At 38.1% G+C, this 19,762-nt stretch overlaps 1 protein-coding gene across 1 annotated transcript in view; it reads left to right on the top strand.

Annotated features, from left to right (window-relative positions):
* The window catches only part of VTI1A (vesicle transport through interaction with t-SNAREs 1A), a 265,633-nt gene that overhangs the window by 8,449 nt on the left and 237,422 nt on the right, over positions 1-19,762 (top strand). The window contains exon 3 of the mRNA XM_009082019.1: positions 3,456-3,566. Coding sequence (XP_009080267.1) covers positions 3,456-3,566 — 111 coding nt within the window. The remainder of the gene's footprint in view (positions 1-3,455; positions 3,567-19,762) is intronic.

Here is a 19,762-nt window from a genome sequence, read left to right as displayed (position 1 = left end):
CATTGTCTTGAGTAGTCAAAGCTGGGATTAGCTGATTTTGTTTTATTTCCTACTTGGCTAGGAATTCAAACTCTCATGTATTATAAATATTATTGTAGAGATAATTTATTTATATTCACTAACCAGTGATTGTTTTAAAACACTGTCTGCTTTGTTTGGGTAAAATCACTGGTGTAATTGATTTGATCTATGTGCAGAAGTGACACCAGAACTTTCAGACTCCCAGGCTGCCTTTTCAAGCCAGAGCTGTGGAGTAAGAGATCTCTGGAGAGAAATCCTGTCATTCTGCATTGGGTGTGGAGTATCTGAATGTTATTTTTACCAGGTTTTAAGAAAATGTGAATGTTGTGATAACCTTAGGGAAATTATTTGGGTATAAAATGTAGTGTGTTCTAGAAGACCTGGAATCAGCATTTTTGAGCAAAATGCTACTTTTAAGAAGAAAAAGCTCTCTGTGTGTTATTTGCCTTTATGTTTTATGAAGGACACGTCACAAATTGTTGTGTTGCAAATGCTAGGTTATTCTTATCTAGACATTTGCCTTTTTAATAATGCACATAAATCCAGTGTTGCAAGTGTTGGATTGATTATTCTTATTTAGACACTTTTTTTTCTTTTTTTTTTTTTAGGTCTCTATTTAGTTCCAGGATTTTAGAATCAGAATAAAATAGTAAAGCTCACAAGTTTCATAAAATGCTAGCAGATGTACTGAGCAATTTCATATGGAAAAGATCCTGCAGGAGGGGGAGACTTATTTTGGGGTCTCAGTGGACATCATCAGCTTTGTTGTATTTTTGAATGGAAATACCAGGGGTTGCTCTGCTTTATGCTGTATTCAGTGCTGGGTGTTATTAGAAGCAAACCTGCTAGGTTAGATTCCCGAGGAGCCTTAAGGATGAGGCCTGGGCTATGAATTTGAGTGAGAGTTATGTGCCAAAATGCTCAGCATCACCATAGTGGTGGCAGGAGCTCAGCACCTCACAGCCACTCACTCACACCTCCCCCACCAGTGGGATGGGGGAGGAAATTGGAAGAGTAAAAGTGAGAAAACTCGTGGGTTGAGATAAAGACAGTTGAATAGGGAAAGCAAGAGTCACACGACAAGGAAAGCAAAACGGGGGATTTGTTTACTATTTCCCATGGCCAGACATTCAGGAAAACAGAGCTCCATCATGCCTAATGGTTACTTGGGAAGACAAATGCCATCACTCCCTGTGTCCTCCTTTCCTTCTTCTCCAGCTTCACATACTGAGCATCACACCACGTGGTATGGAATATCCCTGTGGTCACTTGGAGTCAGATGTCCTGGCTGTGTCCCCCCAACTCCTTGTGCACCCTCGTCCTGCTCACTGGCATGCATGGCAGTCCAGGAGGCAGGAGAGGCCTTGGCTCTGTGTAATTGCTCCTCAGCAATAACGTAAACATCTCTGTGTTATCAACACTGTTTTCAGCACAAATCCAGGGCACAGCCCCATACCAGCTACAATGAAGAAAATTAATTTGACCCTAGCCAAAATCAGCACTTGTCAGTTTTGAACATAGGCAATAACAGAACTTTAAGCTTGTAGGTTTTCTGAAGAAAACTTGAGCTTCTACAGATGTTTCAGAATTTAAGTTCCAGGATATTTTTTGCTTTAAATTGATTTTGGCTGTGTTCTTGTTTGTGTATGAAAAATATGATTTTTATAACCAATCATATGAGGCCTTAAAGTGGAGATGCATGAAATTAGGTTGCATTTAGGTTCACACCTGCTTGGATCACTATCTTCTGCATGACTTCTCATGGAAATTTCTCAGTCCAGCCACAAAATTTACCCATTTCATCTCATGATGATAAAATAAGGTGTTAAATATTGGTCAGCTGAAATACACATGCTTCATCATTGTTCCTTGGACCTTACACTCTCTAATACTGACTCTGTAGAATGAATGTTTTGGATTTCATGAACCATAGTCTGATCCTTGATGCAAATTCTGTATTCACTAGGAGATGTTTTCATTTTTATATAATAATAAGAGTTGAGACTTCATTAAAATATCCTGACCTTGCACAGATAATTATGTATATCTATGAGATAAATGTTTCAAATGTTTATAGAACATTTGAGATCAAATACATTGAGATGAAATTGATAAGAAACAAGCTATTAATTCCAGCTATTGGTTTAATTTATAATATTCCTTTGGAAAGTTAAGCTCGAGCCAAAGAACTGGGTGGAATTAGAAATTGCTTTGTATGTTTCAGTTCATTAGTGACTATTTAATTAAAGTCTGCTTTACGGTTTATTATTGAATATCATTTTGTATAATCAGAATAGATCAGGCTGAATGACTTTTGAGTATCTGGCAATTCCATTGAGTAAATTCAGATGCTTTTCGTATGATCTGAGGATGAATTTCAAAGTGTAAGCAAGTGATTGCCTAGGAATAAACTCCAGCAGTCCCTTGTGAAGACCTGTAACCAGTTGTTTGGGGCCCTAATTGAAAAGCATTTCTGTTCCTATGCCATAATGTTGGTGCATACAACAACCAAGGAGAGGTATTCTTTTATCTTTTTAAAGTAAGTTGGAAAGATTTTAAAGGCAGGTAAGGGATTCTTCAGCTGTGCAAAATAGAATTCCTGAACAGACAGCACTGTGTAGAGGAGACTCCATGACCCAGTGAGCAGGTAATTAGCAACCCTGGTTTATAATTTTTGATTTTCTGTACCACTGTGCATATTCTTGTGTTTCAGGCCCCTTAGTATTCTACATGGCCAGAATAAATAGAAAAAGCTTTTGAAAAATACATTCTATCTCTGAGGTTTTAATACAGTTGACCATATACAAGTTCTTGAATAGTACTGTCATTAAACCCTGAAATTCAGCTATTTGATATACTTACATACAGATTTGGGATGCAGATATAGGCAATCAGTTCAGGCTTTGTAATTGTGCTGAGTTAGCAGTATTTAAGTAAAAAAGAATTAGTTTATTAAACATACAAGGTGGTGGTAGATAAAACTTTAAGCATTTATATATACATGTGTACATGTATATATATATGTAGGCACATGTGTGTGTATGAATAAATAAAATACCTTTTTCAGCCAAGGGTTTCCAAAACTGCACAGCTAGATGGAAATAGGCTTTCTTCTGAACTCTGCTAATTTGCAGGAAGTATTTATCCTCAGTATTACTATTTTCTTGTAATGAAATGTCTTCATCACATTTGGAACTGAAATCCAGAAACATTTGACTAGAATCATTCCTTCTCTTAGTAGTATTAATTTTGTCCCTTGTTTGTTAATACAAGGCTGTGTAAAGATTTTGATAAATTCACAGGATCATTGATAAATCATAGAATTTTGACAAATTGTTTATATATTGCAGAACAAACGAGCAACTTGGGTAAATTCATTCTTGCTTTAATTAACCTTTTGATTTTTATGTCTCCTCTTTGTTTTCACTTGTTAGCTTGAGCAGATGGAACTTGAAGTCCGGGAGATCCCACCTCAAAGCCGAGGGATGTACAGCAGTCGAATGAGGAGCTACAAACAGGAAATGGGAAAACTCGAAGCTGATTTCGTGAGTTTTATCCTATTTCATCAAGAAGGCATCTATAAGAATTTTTGAAATAAAATAATGCAGTTATTCAGGCAGATGAGAGGGTATATTTGATTAGTGTGAAAGGTGAGTTCTGCACGTATCTTGCTGTATATAGGGACAGATGAAAACCGAACTGGGGAAGAGAAGCTTTTCTCTTTGTGGCAGTCCCGTACCAGTATTCCAGTTGCCAGTCTTTTGTCCCTTTGCCCTGGATCTCAGTTGTTTCGCTGCCATTAAACATTGTGAGTGTTCATGATGTATGCAAAATAGTCAGCTTTTAATCCTATTTCTCAAGGAGTGACAGCTTGTAGTAATGTGGGCAGTAACATGAAAGGCAATATAATCTCCAGTCTATGGAATTTTTGAATGTAGTTTATCTAATGTGCACTTCATTTGTTAGTCACTGTGTCTTCTTTCTCATTGCACTTAGATTCTTCTTGGCTTTTCTACAAATCGGTTATAAATACTACATTTTTTTGAGTAATGGATGCAAACTAACAAGACTGCCTTGTCTAGGGGCTTCTGCTACAGTTATCAGTCCTTTTTTTGTGACTGGGATTTGCACTGAATAGATTTACATAGAGGCAAAACTGTTTCCTGTAAAATCCTGCAAAAGTTCAAAGGGATTGCAAAGTGTAGGAAAACGCTATGTTAATTGGCAGCTGCTCAGTTCCTCCAGGGTAGGGAGAACGAAATAACTAGTGGCTATATTTTCCGTTCACTGGAGAACTGTGAATTTCTTCAGGTTGCTGGCAGCAGTTTAATCCTTCTGGGGAGGGGAGTCAATGTTTATACCTGCAGCCAAGAAATCCAGCTGACTGTCACTCCTCTGTGCTTCTGCCAAATCGAGGAGTCACACAAAAATGTATTACTTAGAAGGTGGTTGCAGTTTGTAAAGTTGGAGGAATGTTGGAATAAAAAAGACTTGCATCAAAATTTTGAGACAGTGTCATGCTGTTCCTCTGTAGGAATTGTGTATAGCTAAACAGTGTCTTCCGGAGGAGAACAATTTCTGGACCAATAATGAGTACTGTTTATCTTCTCAGATGTGGGAGAATTTGCTGTCAGCATATATTTGTTGCTGACCTAGTTCAGTATGTAGGCAGATGGCGAAATTCACACTGGCATATTCCAGGCAATAGTGAATGGGAGAGTTCAGAACTGGACACTATATGGAAGAGGAGAAATGAGTGTAATGAAGTGCATCAGAGCACTAGGAGTTACATGGTTGCAAGAACCTAAAGTTTGTGCTCAGAGTGAAGAAGCAAAAACAACATGAGAAAATGGGAAGGTACAGATCATAATTATGGGTAAAACAACAGTCCCAAACCCAAGGTTCTTCAGCAGAAGATCAAGGGAAGAAAGTGGTGTGAAGGATGGAGCAAAGTACTGAAAGGAAACAACAACTGTGCTTGAAAAAATTCTCACTTATACAGCAAATAATGTTGTTACAACTAAATGCCTTACTTAGCCCCAGTTTTAAGTACTAATGGTTTTCTAAGTTTATATGTGAGGATTTAAGAACCGTTTTGGATTATTGTCCAGTCAAATAGCAACTTCTTGGAAACTATTTAACAAAATGATTCCGTTGTGAGTTCAGAGGGGGAAGAGGAGGAAGGAAAGGAAATGTTATTTTGACTCTATAAATTGCAGGGCTGTCAAAGGTAGAAAGTTAAAATATTTGCTGAAATAGAAGTGCTTTTGAGTGTTCTGCGTGAATATTGTCCTGAATGAGTTTTACCTGTTTGACTGTAAGCAAAGCATATTGAGTTTATGTAAGAGTCTTAGCAGACCTTTAGGGAGAGCAGATCTAAGTACTTATAAAATGGTTTCACTTTTCTAGAATTTCAGGTAATGATCATCTTACAGGTTTGCTGGTCAGTGTTCTTGGCACACAGATTACAAAGTTACATGTGGTTCTTTATAAATGGAATACCAGCTGGATCCTACTGTATTTGGCTTGGCCTTTCTTCCCATGTGAAGTAGCATGTGAGCTGAGCAGATGACATTTCTCAGTCATCTTGAAGTGTCTGTTTCCTTTGAAGGAAATCATGTCTGTGAAATGAATTGCAAAAATTATATACCTCAGTATACAGTCTCTTTCATTAAGTTCTATATTTCAAACATAAAGTGAATGCAGAACTGACACTGGTAGCTTTCCTTTCTGTTCATCATGAACATGAGTTTTGGTCTTGTGGTTATTTGTATGCCTTGGAGCATCTTGAGAATTTGCCCTCATCCAAGCAGTTATGGAAAGCAGCAGCATGGCAACATGTTTCGAAGTTAAGAGAAGGAAACATGAGGTATATGGACTGTCCACTCTTTACTTGCAGGATGGACCACATTAAGGTTTATTTGTGACATTTGATACCTAATTGGTGAGTTAATGACAAAATGCTATCACTTTAATTATTGCATGTTATTTATTCATATGTTATGATATATAGGGTGCTTTTTTTCTATATACTTTACTATGCTGAAGTGCTGAAAAATACAGATTTAAGCTCAGTTGAGCTGTACTTAGAAAAGTTACTCCAAACATGTTTTTTTTCACCCCTAACTTTGTAATCTAATAGGAACAAGTTGCAAATAGGAGATTTATTTTCTCTCATTGCTAATCCTTGTTCCTTTGAGACATCCCTGCAGTTAGCTGTCAGTGCTCTGCAGTCCAGGGGTGTGTGAAGGCAATGACATCCAACCCATGCTCTGTATGGCACATGAGTAGTTGGTAACCCACTAATTGCAATGAATTGTATCTGAGGAGAAAAACCACCTTGCTCTATCTTGGCCCTCCTTCTTGGAGAGGAACGGTGATAATGAAAAAAAAAGAATAGCTCAATTTTGTCTTTAAAATCACTCAGAACACACAGCACACTGAATACAGACAGGAAAATTACCACAGCACTAAGCATTGTGCCTTGACTTAAGGCAGCAGCAGTTTCTGCTGCTTTCTCAGTGCTCTGCAGCCTTCCATGGAGACCAGATGCCTGGGGAGAAATATAAGAATAGGGCAAGCATAAAGTGATACTTCTTTGCATAATGACTGTACACATCTCAAAAAGCCAAATTTCAGGCTTGTGCTAAACATATTGAAACAGAGTAAAACTGTTTGATAAAACCTTATGCTGCCTTTTTTGAACTTTCATATTTCAATCTTGGTTTTATTATCACATTTTCAGTAGCATATACCAGTACTTCATTTTGCTAGCTGTGTTTCGTTCCCGATAGGTCAGGAAAACTGTGGTCCCAGACCTGCTGGGGCTTGCTGGGCTGCAGAGCCCGTGGAAATGGCTCTATCTTGTGGCCCCAAGTGGAGTTGCAGACCATGTCCTTGTGCTTTCTGCCTTCGTTGAGGTCTTGGGACCACATACTAAGGAGTTCCTGAAACTTAAAATAATCTTCCTAAGCCGGTCTTTTTCCTGCATCCATCCTTATGTGGTTTAATCTTGTAAATATATATATATGTATATTTTACTATTTCAGATGTAGAATGTCTATGGTGCTTGCCTGTATGTTTTATTGTAGTCTTTTAAGTACATAGACTAATAGAAGTGTTTATTCTTTCAAAGAAGGCATTTTTTTTGTTAGTTTTTACCTGAAAGTAGCCAATGATCTTTAAACAGTGGGGATATACAGTAGTCAAAGGCTTCCAGATTTTGTAAACATCACTTTGACCTAAATTTATCCCAGTTCATGTGAAAATGTGACTATATAGACTTTGCAAATGTGTGATTGTCTGGTAGCATTTGTATTCATCCTGAGGGTTCTATGTACTGGCTCAGTGTCAGGGCACCATAAAATAGAAAAAAAACAAGGCAGGCTTAGTCCTCAAAAGCTCACAGCTGAAGTATAAGGCACTCAAATAGATGAGGGAATGTAAAGATCTAGTAAGACCATATTGTACAGTAATATTCTTCTTACAAAAATCAACACAATCAGTGTTGAAAACAAGCTGAGTATATTCAACAAGAAGAAATAGCCATCAGATAAAGGAGGAGGCATAGGAACTGTCCCTCTTCTGTTGGCATCACAGAAGTAAATTTTGCAGTTAGCATTTATTATCAGCTCAAGAGACAGTGCTCATTCCTCTTAAATTCTCAGAATCGATACTGATTTGGGTTATTCTGACTTTCCGAATAACCTTTAGAAGCAAAAAAAAAAAAAAAAGAAGGAGGGGGAGAAGTTATATAGACAGATACAGTGTACAAAATGACTAAACATTTAAACATTTTTGGCATTTAACAATAGCTTCAGTTCAGTCAATAGTGCAGATATATATTCACATTTCATACCTCCTGCAGGTTCTGTTTAAGATCATTGTTAAAATGTCAACTGCTGTTAAGCTTTAAAAACATTTAAGGAGATAAGCAATGGAATTTCATTTGATAAAGTTAGCTCTCTTGTATGACTCTCAAGGACCACCCGAGTCCAGAAGCTCACCTGAACTGCTGCTACAGCTGTGGCTGTTATTTTGTGGCTGCTTTTTGCAAATGCTCCTGCCCTTATTTCAGGTTCAATCACCTGCCCAGACAAATACTCACATGGCTGTCAGCATAAGGAATGACATTTGTCAAATGACAAATTAGTGGCCTGTGTCTCTACGGCCAGAGTCTTCCCTACCTTTCCAGTTTGAACTAAAACTTTAGAGACTCAGTGATTGCTGCTGGATTGTTTTGATTTATAAAACAAAGCTTCACTGCTGTATAGTTACGAAATCATAAACCACGTGTGGGATTGGTGTGTGTATATCTTTGTTGTTGTATCCCAATTATGTTATTAAAAATTGGCAGCTCTCATGGTGAACACGTCATGAATACACGAGCACCTTGCCTGGGCAGGTATGTGTGCCTGGAGTGAAACCTGAGCTTGTTGACAGGTTTGAGGGTTTTGAAATCAGATTAGTTTTCACTATGTGAGCAGTACAGCTCTTTTGAACAGGGCTGTGGAGGGTTTGTTTTAATACACACAAGATTGAGCTGATTATGTTTCAGAAGAAAGAATTCGAATTATCTGACCATGCACTTTGACAATCCAATTTTGAAAAAGCATGTTGTGGACGAAAGTTCCTTCACTCTGCCATTTTTATAGATACTGTCACCTTCTTGAGATAAGTAATCAGTCCTCTACACTGTATGCAAACTGCTCCACACAGAGGCACTGGATTTTTCCCTCTGTTCCTTTTCTAATAACTTCTGATACGATATTTGTCTGCCTGGCTGTGGCTGAGCATTAGGATAGCTCCTTTTCTATAGAGGCACATTGCCTTCAGTTTGTTTTCACTTGTGTCCCTGCCCTGGTGGGTTTGTGGTGGAAGAAGGTGGAGGCATTTGACATTTTGCAACTACTTTATTTATAATGCTGCTATTTTAAATGGGGAAAAAGTGATACAGGAAAGAATATTTCTTTCTTTTTTTTTTTTTTGTGGTTTTTTTTTTTTTTTTTTTTTTTTTGTTTTTTTGTTTTGTTTTGTTTTGTAACATTCAAGGCCTAAACTGAGTTTTTGATGAAAGATTAGGAGGTGGTGTAACTTAGAAAGAACCCCTGTTGCTGTTGAAAACTTGCCTTAAGTTATTTATGTCTTGAGATTTTTTTTAATAGTTTTATGTGGAAGTGTGGAGAAAGCAGGAAATTTATTTTGTGATGGAATTTACTAGTGATAAGATGCTTTTCCTTAGAGGAAAGTGTGGAAGATGAGAGTTAACATGCTTGATTTGGAATTAACCTAAGGGGTTATGATATCTTAACTGAGATTCCTGAGAGGCCAGAGTAGTGAAGCGCACCTTACCTCCTGGGCTTTATAATGTATTGCTCGCAAAGAATCCTCCAATTGTTTGACCAATCAGTATGTTGTGCATCTCATAACACAGTGTGTGAAGAGATAATATGTTGGGTAAGGGCGACCAAGCAGCAAATTTTGAATGCCAATAAAACTAATTCCTTAACTAGATTCTTCTCTCAGCCAACTTGACCTTGACACTCAGGAAATTCTGTGTTTGTCTCCAGACATCTGGCTCATCTGTGAACATGTAGGGCTAAGACTGGTGACTTTTGTGACATTCTATTTGTTGGTCCTTCAGCAAGTTGTGGTGTAGGTAATGCACATAATTTGAAGAAAAGCCAGTTTGTGGAGCTCTAGACTTGGCTGAGTGATTACAAATAAAGGTGTTTTCAGGAAGTGATTTGATGAGTCTGATAACTCTTGTGTCTGACTGGGGGCTGTGTGTGAAAGGTATATTGGCTCACATGGGGCACTGTAAGCATTCGTGCCTTTCCTTTCTCCCTTCACACACAAAATGTTTCTGTACTCTATGAAGCTGAAAAATGGTCTGTGGCAGAATGAAATCCTTCTGTAAAATACGTTTTAAGGCATATAATAGGAGTTCAGCATGACATCAGCTCTGCCTTTTTCACTAAACATGCTTTCTCACCTGGCAGTTTGTAGACATGTCTGGATGCCTTCATCAGCCTTTCCAAGGTAGAGAACTATAATTTCTCTATTTCTCAAAGTAGTAGAATTAAGTATGTTTGCTGTTCTTTCTAGGAGAGAGTGGGAGAAGCCATGTCCACTCAAAATTACTTCTAGCCAGCTGGTGAGTTAAGTGACTTCATATACAGAAGGTGAATACTGTTGGGGGGGGGGTAGGAGGAAAGCTTTATTGTTTCCCACTTGTTTGGAGATTTCTTATTTTATTCAATTGATACTCCCCTAGCTGTCATGCAACAAGAAGCAACTGTCAACTGTTCTGCTCTTGAGAGCAGCAGTAATAAAGGTTCTGTAGCTGGATATAGGTGTGGGATGTGGTGATGAATAAAGCAGAACAGAGTATATATCACTCTCACTTTGTTGTATTGCTCACCAGCTCTTATATAAGTAGAAGTTTGATTTGGATTCTGTCATGAGTTAGAAACATAAAGATTACAAGAAAAAAACATCAGACAAGCTGAGCAAACCCTCACCATTAGAACGTGATTGCTTTTCAGACCAGAACTGCACTCTCTAGCCCCTTAGCGTGTTATAACTTTTTTTTTTTATTTTCCCCAGCTAAAGCGAGGCTAGTTTTCATTTCACTGCAAAATAGGGAGAGACATGCGCTACTGATAAAGCATACAGAATAGAGAGAAGGTAAGGCTTGGCGCAGGAAGGATTAATTCCAGGCCTTTCCAGGTGTCCTGGTGTGTTTGTGCAGGGAATGTCGCTAGGTGGAGCTGTTTGTTTGCGAAGGAAGCGTCGGTTGTTCCCTCCCAACTCCATTTTTTCCTCCCTCTATTTCTTTTTTTCTTTTTTTTTTTTTTTTTTTTGCTTTGGTAGTAACTGAAATTACTGTTTCATGAATAAAATATTTCTGGTGGGATTTGCATTTCTATATTGGCTGAAGATACTGTGTTGAATGTTTTATTAACCAGCCCAGTGCAACTGTCAGCCTATTAAAGAGATCCAATGGACCCTGTTTAGCTAAATAAACTAAATAAATCCAATTCGTCAAATTGTGTTCCTGGCTGTTTATTTTCCATTCTTTTGATGTACAGTTTATTTTAAGTTAAAGCCACATCGTTTTAAAAATTAATGCGAAAATAGAATTTAGTGTTTGAAACAGGAGAACACTAATTGCCATGGTCAAAAATAGCTTCCGTTTATGGTGAAGTTGCCATCTGGTAAATGGTGAACTTTTTATTCGTGACTGATTAACTGTCCCATGTCAAAAAGGAGTTTGGCAAAAGAGTGGTTAATGGCTTTTTTTGCCTGCTTGGTTCGGTTGCCTTCATGAAGAGAAACTTGAAATAGAAGCACTGCTGTTAAAAGTAACTATTTCTAGCCAACTTCAAGAGGTTTGTGCTTTTACTTGATATTTTCTCAATCAGAATTCAAGGGGAAAATTTTATACGATCATTACATATTAAACGCTCGTTGAAATTCTGATTGCATCATAGGCAAATATTAGAGTCTAAAAAAAAAATCTCTTTGCATAACTGAATATATTGTATATCTGGTTGTCAAAGAGTTGTCAAACATTACAAATAATAGCATTCATTATATTCTGCTAGTACAAATATCATTTCAGTTACCTTGTTTTTGCTGAAAACCTTTGCCAGAGAATAGCAGGAGACAGACTATGAAATCATGGGGATGTTATTGGCATAGTAAAAATTTTTCTGTGCCACCTGAAAATTCCTGTAAATGCAAATAGATTCTAGATTTGTTAATGAGATCAATGAAGACACAGTGGTGGATGTATTTGCCCTTTCTTTCTGGTGCTTTCCATAGTGCTGCTTTAGTGCGTTAACTTTTGTGTGTTTTACATGAAATTGGAGTTGCCAGGTATGTTTTCCATAGTTTTATTTTTACTCTCTCTGGTTTCCAGAAGTGGAATACTGAAATTCAGTGCAATAGAAACACAGTTCTATTAAATTCCATTTCTGCTTTTTTTTTCTCAAGAAATCTGCTGTAATAGAGTAAGAAAAAAGCTGATGTGTTAGACTGAATTTGATACTGTCACAGATTCTTAAGAGAAATCATTTGATCTGTTCATTTGACCTTTTTGCTTACAAATTTTGGTTGAATTTAGCCAAAACTGTAAATTTTTGTTGCCATCTCTCTCCCAGATTCGAGCCTGAGCACAAAGTGGATATTTAGGCAGATGTCTTCAGTGTTGGATAGAGTGCTCTTGCCTTGTGTAGGGAGACTTTAATATGTCCTGAAAAATATTAAATTTCTTTAGTATTTTCTAACTGCAAATGTTTAAAAATGGTATTTAAAAACTAAACCACACAATGTTATCCTGTTTTCTCTCAGATAAAAGCTTCACATCTTGTGCCCTAAGCTGATTCTTTTTAACATACCAGTAACGAACACAGAAGGAATTTTATGGTTCTTTAAAACCAGCTAGCACTGGTGAAAAGAGATGGACTTTTATAGCAGTGGAGATATCTTGTTTCTGGCATAAGACTTGGTGAGGAAGGAATATAAAGTTAAAAAAAGAGCAGCTGGAAGTGTGTTAGAGTGATTCTCCCTCCTTCTTGTAATGTTCTTTACTATATGAAGCATATGGAAAAAGTGTGAATATCTCTGTTCTTTTATTTCGTAACTTTTTATTTGTATTCTGCGATCACTTAGTAGTCAGTCCCAAGTAGAGTCAGCTTCCCTGAAAGCTGCTGCACCAACCACAACAGAAAGTGGTTGTTGGCCACAAAGTCTACTTAAACTTGCTGTTCTTACTCAGTTAGGGAGGAAATCCCTGCAAAGACTAGGGGATCTGAAGTCGTACGTTTGACAGTTTAATGCTCGTATACATTTATAATAAGTGGATCACATACAGCACCTCCCTTACTTTTCAGTTGTTTATTTATAAACTGCCTTTAGGCAGGGCTAGGAAAATAGGCCCTTTTCAGTAGAGGTTTCACTCCTAAAAGAAGTGATCAATGAAAATTAGAGTAGAGATATAAAGAACAGATAATAAAAAGGAATATATCAGGTGGCTTCTGGGATCATCAAGAGAACAGAGTAATTTTTCCCAGTATAGTGGCATGTAACCATTTCTGATGAGTGCAATGAAAAAAGGGTTTGGCTAACTAAATATTAGTCGCCTGGCTTATAAAGAAATTGGGGAGTGTGTGTGTGGCCTCGGCATGTTTCACATTGAGTGGCATTTGTGCTTAATTTCGGAATCCCCACAACTTTCCAACATGTCCTTAGTTTGGGGTTTTTTTATTTTCCAAAAAGTTAAGACTGGAATGAATAAGGGTAGTGTTTGCCAACTTACCCTCCTGGTCAGCGTGGAAAACAGTGAATTGCAATTGCAGGCTTTGTACCTGTTCACTAAAGACTCTAATGTGAATTCTGGCAAGCCAAAGAAAAGGCTTGTATTGTGTCTGGTGGGTCTTGGCTTGGGCCCTAGTTAGAAAATGCTCCTGCATTATGAAGTTAACACCTTCCTTTTCGCTGATTCATGAGTAGAAGATTTGAGCCATTATTAAATCAAGCTGTAACCTTTGCTAGGATGTATCACCAACCAAGAAAAAAAGTGGTATTTAATATTTGAGTTAAGAGAGAATAATTGCATTAATATCAAAGCAAAGTCTCGTATTTCATAATCTGAGAAGTAACTCTCCATAATGATGGTTGGAATTCTGGGCTGTGTTACTGCAGATCCTTTGCCACAGGGATCCCTGTTTGTGGAGTGCCTAGCACAAAGGGGTTTCTCACCCATGACTACAGCTCTTTGGCACTGTAATAATGACTATTAGCTAAATAGAACTATGCAAAGAGCTGAGTTGTTATGTTAACGTGTCTCTTGTGACTTTTTTTATTTGTTTGAGAAATATAGGTTAGTTTCAATGTTATGGATTGTTCCATTAGCAGCTGTCTTTGAAACTACAGGTTTTCGTATTAGAATATGTTTCTGTTACAATTTCTAGCATCCTTAAAAAAAAAGAGAAGGGTTTATACTGGATTAATGTGGTTGGGGGCAAAACTAATAATGCTAAGACAGGGTTTTAACTGTACTGCTAGAAATTGTTTTATCAAAGGAAAATATTTGATTTGTAGTGACTGTTTCGTATTGTTTTGTAATTCAATGTTCTTAATATCCCTAAGTGACCATGTGATTCCCTCTTCTTTCTGCCCAGCCTTCAGGAGAAATCAGACTCTCTGGTTCAGTTGTGTAAGCTTCCCACAAAGTTAGTTCAGTCAACTAAATCAAGGTAAAAAGTTACAGAAAGGTCAGGATTAAGTTAGGGGTTGCTAACCTGAATTGCTTTCCCAGCCTTTTTAAGCCCTTAGTGCTCCTTTTGTCTTTTTCTTACCTTCTGTCATGTTGTCCTCCTGTTAGATCTTTATTTCAGTTGAAGGCACCTGGGCTGCATCTGTCTCCTGACCCATACTTGGAGTCAGTTTGAAAGGTGTTATTAAGGTCCCCTTTTTCCATTCATGAGCTACATGTCTAGCATTCAGCAATGCAGATCGGTGGCTCAGCACTTATGCCCTGTAGAGAGCTTGGTTTAAAATGCATGTTTTTTAGAAGGAGCATAAGGAAAAACTGCTCCTCTCCCTCCTCATTTTCCTTTTTCTGCTTCTCTTTCTGGGGCAAACATTGAAAGTTTTTACTTTTAATTTGTACCTGAAGAGTACTCTGTTGCTAAGGTCAGAACTGCTGAGTTCCCTTCTCTCATAATACAGGACCAGTTTGCAAGCCGTTTGTATGTTTTAAAAAATGTCTTAGCTAAGGACTTTTCTCCCGCCTGGGGCTTCATGTACAGTGCTGGTGTTTGGTTTGACAGTACTGTGATTTTGAACTGAATCTGCCAATTTTCCTCACTTACTGCATGTGAGTCTGAATAGAATTGCTTTTTGAGGAAAATGGAACTGGAAACTCCGTTTCAGGCATGCTCCAAACAGACATGAGAGTCTGAACTAAAGTCTGGTGTTTCGGGCAGCTTTGAGCCATGTTGAAGTGAGGATGCTAAGAACCGGGACAGATCTATTCTGCCACAAAACCTGAAATCATGTACACTGCAGAAATAACAGTGGAAGAACTCCAACATGCTACCTATTGTGATGGAGTTAAATGTATCCTTTAGGAGCAAGACTACCTTTTGAGGTCTTTCCTTCCTTCCTTTGTGGAAAATCTGGGCCCTGTGGAAATGTCCATTCACCTTTTTGTACCATGTTGCAGGCAAAGGAAACCAGGACACATGTTTCTGTAGCCTGAAATATTACAGAATTGTGGAATGCTTTGGGTTCAAAGGGACCTTAAAGGCCATCTAGTTGCAATGCCCTTTGCCATGGGCAGGACCATCTTCCACTAGACCAGATTGCTCAAAGCCCCATCCAGCCTGGCCTTGAATGCTTCCAGGGATGGGACTGAATAACCCTATGGCAAATAACCATGACTAAATATGGTTATTAGTAAATTTGGACTACTTCTCATTTTTGGAAATTGTCTTTTCTGTGAGTTTGTTTCGTATGTGAAGATCACGTGGTGGATCATGTGTCCATTCTTTCACTTACTTGTCTTTTGAACAGAATGACAAAGCCTTTGGTTTTCTGTTATATCCAATGCACTTTCAAGGTCTTCAGCACTAAATTTTTGATAGCATCAAAGGACTAGTGGCTGATACTTAGGATATTCCATATCTGGATCTCCAGCTGAACTCACTGCATTTGTGGTTTTGGTGCAGAAGTGACATGAATTAGTAAAATCCCTTTTAACTAAGCAACAGGAAATCCAAATCAGGTCTTTGAGGTCACATTCAGCATGTCTGGTGTATTCTAAGAAATCACTATCCTTATCCTGGCTGGGTATGTTTTATGGACTAGTTAAGAGGCTGAGGCATGCCATGCTTCTTGATGTGCATAATATCAAATCCTAGTATCAGCTTGGTTGTATAAGAGTAAAATTCTTCTCTGTTTCTAATACTGAGGTGTAGATTGGGACTTGCTGAAGGAAAGTCTGCCAGCAGGGAGAGCTGTCAGTGAACAGTCCATTCTCTGGCCCCCTCTGCCTTTAAACTCTTCTGTGCCTCTGGCCATCATTTGGCCTGAGTTTGGCTTGGAAAGGAGCATTTGAACTGATGTATACAATGGAGTTTATCCTTGCATACAGATAAAGAAGGTGGGTTTTTTCCCTATAGAGCAAGCTGTTGCAATCTGGCTGGAGTGACTCACTGATGAGGTATTTGGCTGTGTAGTGGTAGTAGGGATGAATTCTTGAAATGAAGCTGTGCTGCTCTCTGTTACATGTTTGGGGGAAGTGTCTAGAAAGAAGTGAGAATAGGTTGTTCTCCTGACATTGTAAACAATGAAGATGGACCTTTGATAGTAGCAATCTTCATTAATTGAATCAAGCGCCTCCTGTGGAAAGTGGAAACAAATGCATTGCTTTGCTCAACTTCAGAGTTGTATTCAAAGTTTCTTGTGCCTTATGTTTTAACTTTTATGTGGTTTAGTATATCTTAGAAAATGAAATCTATGGTGTATGTGTAAATACAGGTGAACAAATGTGTGTGTTCGTGTTCATTTGGTTTTGTTTTGTTGGTTTTTTTAAACATTAATAAGGTCTTTTCCCCTGCCCAAAAAAGTCAAAGTGGAATTCAAATTCTCCAGGATATATGGTCTGTCTGTAAACTTTACTGTTGGACAAATCACTTCAAAAATAGCCATATGAAGAAAAATGTGTGATGCACTTATTGGCAGAGAAAAGCCAATAAATCCAATTTGATTCAGGAAGCTGAGAAATATTTTAATAACTTTCTGACATTTTCTTGTAGTCCTTATTTACCTTATCAATAGTTATGGTGACATATGATTGTCAACTTTTTATATTAAGCCAAACTAATAAATTAAACATGTTGTGTTTATACCTGATGAAAGCTGACATTTTGGAAAGGTGTTAAAATATACTGACAGGTCTTGTTCATAAACTCCTTTGGTATAAATATGTAGATGACATCTTTAGATATTGTTTGTACATAGGCTGATAGGCAGGAAACGTTGACAACGTAACAAATGCAAATGTCAACCCCACAATTTAACCTTTCTGTGTAGGAAAAGATGTTAGTTTTAAGTTACATGTATCTTTTAACTTTATTTTCAAAGTTTTTTTTGAGCCTGTTATCATTGCTGTTTCATGTGCCACTGAAAGTAACACTGCAATAAGAAAGATTTGCACTTAAGAGCTTTTCTCTGTGGTGTTCCTACTTAAATGACTACAGCTGAGAGGGTGTTTTTTCTTCTAAATTCTTTTTATTTTTCGTGTTTGCCTAGTACCTTCTAACTCTCTCTGTAATATCATCAGTTCATTCCTGACTTGCCAGTGATTCAAGGCTTGTGTGACTCAAGGACAGTAAACCAGTAAAACTGATTAAAAATGTTAGAGCAGTTTATTGTAACAACAGACATATGTCCTTGGCTTCAACCCGGATCAGGCTTGCTTTGGATGCAGGATATTTCTGATTTGACCCCAGTCTCCTCCATGGTGATGTCAATCCACTACATATTCTCTGCTTGACTTTTTTTCTTCATCTGCTGCAAGCTGTGCTAAATGCCAGATCCTGCAGAAGTTACGGCCAGTTTTGGGTGACCAGAGCTTTCGCGCACCAATGGCCCTCCATGACCCTGAGCAGCTTCCCCAGCTCACCCATAGCTCCATTTCAGGACTGGTTTTCCCTGCTCCAGGGGTGCCATGGGATGCTGCTCTCCAGATCCCCATGGCCCTGCCTGGCCATAGTCCCTTGCTGAGCTGGACCCTGATAAAATGCTGGCCTGGATTTGCTGGCACTGGGAGCTGTGCAGCTCTGCCAGATGTTCATAGCACCTGTAAGTTCACTGTACTTGGTCTTTCTGACTTTCAAAACTGTTTGATCAGAACTGCTCAAATAATGTTTTTCTGTCCCATACCTGGGCACCTCTGCCTGTGGTCTGGAGTCTGGGTGAGCAGTGTGGGGTCCTTTGTGTACCAGTGTGGAGAACTTGTGGTGGGATTTCATAGTGCTGACTTAGAGCATGCATTGAAATACCAAGTACCTTGCACTGCTTTCAGAATGGGAATGCCCATCTTGATTCTGATGGCTGCAGGCAGAGTTCCTACTGAAGTCTGTATCCTGTGTGAATTGTGTCTCTTAACTTCCTATTTGAGATTTCCGAGAGTCTTTTAGAAGGCAGTTTCACACTGTCCTCTCTCTGTCACTCAGGCTTTTCACTCTGTCTTTTGGTGACTCATTTCACAACTTTTCCATAGTGTTCTTGCAGCTGCATCACGCAGGTCTTCCTTTATCACAATTAAAAGTGCACTAGTAGATTTGAAATATGTTGGTAGATACCTCATGATGTTTCTCTTAACTCTTAGATTGGGACCTCCAAGAACTATGGAGTAGTTTGAATATTGACTCTACGATACCTATGGATGTATCTTTGAATCTCATCAAGGAGAATCCATCCCTTCTACGCACCTTGCTTGCACTGTGTGTACAGAGATAGAGAGGCTAAGCAGAAATGCAGAAATTTGGGAAGGGGAGGTTGATGTTAATTAATTTGCAGTGCTGAAGTGTTGGAATTAAAGCTGTTGTGGCAGGAATTACAGTTTGCTAAATTTTAGTAGTGGTAAAGGAAGTTGCTACTGGTTTTGTTGTTTTTCCCTTGTTATAAATGAGTTAAAGTATGTCCACAGTCACAACTGAACCTCTGTTATAAATAAAAACAGAAATGTACCAACAGTTTTGGTGTTCTCAAAGTGCCTACAGAGGTAGTTAATGAAAGTCAAAGTAATGGGAGGTTGGTGCAGGCATATAAAGTTTAATAGTTTTGGAAGGCTTCAGGTGTATTAAAAATAACTCTTTTCCAGAATAATTAACTACTTTAACTTGGTATTGAATCAATCAGCCAATTAGTGCAGTCCTGTTTTGTATCGTGGAAACTTTGGTAGCACATTAATGAACACCAACCTTTTAAGCAGAGAGATTTCTGCGATTAGACTGACTTGTATATTATGTATTACTTAAAGGTAGCTCTGAAGAGCATTTTTCAGCTGTATATTGTTTTATTTTTGTTAGTTAGATGGACAGATTTGGGATGTACATCTGTGATACTGCATAATTGACAGAAACCCCTCTGGTATTTTACTGTCCAAAGAACATGAAAGCTACACTTTACTTTGCAATGATCATATTCTGTCAGATGGTTGCATTGACTTTCTGAAACAGTTGGAGAAAATTGATAGGACTTAATGTAAATGAAACTGTTACATTTGATTCTTACCTCATGTTACCTCGCTGTGATATCAAGCAGTTCCAATCGTGCAGTAAGCATGTTTTGTATGGCTCTTATTCCAAATCTTTCCTTGGGGAAATCACTGGAAGTTGTGGGACAAAGCGCTTTCATGTTCTGTTTAACTGCCTTTGACTTAGTTTCCTGAGTTATCTAACTAGGTGGCTTCGTTTAATCCACTTCCTTTGCACAGACTATAAATTGCTGCCTTGTATCAGTAGAACTGACCTTTATTTTTTTCTGAAAAAAACCCAACCAAACAACCCCAAACTTTACATTTCTAAACTATTACTTGGGAACCTAGTTTTGAGATTTCCAATTACTCTGGCAGGGCCTGAGCAGTGTAGCTGCAGTCTACTTCTGGAAGTTGCCATTAATTAGCATTCTGATTCTTTAGCTTTATTTAGCAGCTTTTCTG

The sequence above is a fragment of the Acanthisitta chloris genome, unplaced genomic scaffold (genome assembly GCF_000695815.1).
Source record: "Acanthisitta chloris isolate BGI_N310 unplaced genomic scaffold, ASM69581v1 scaffold6659, whole genome shotgun sequence".
In the NCBI taxonomy this organism is placed as follows: domain Eukaryota; kingdom Metazoa; phylum Chordata; class Aves; order Passeriformes; family Acanthisittidae; genus Acanthisitta; species Acanthisitta chloris.
Note: the sequence above shows the minus strand (reverse complement) of the source record. Positions and strands in the feature narration are given on the sequence as shown.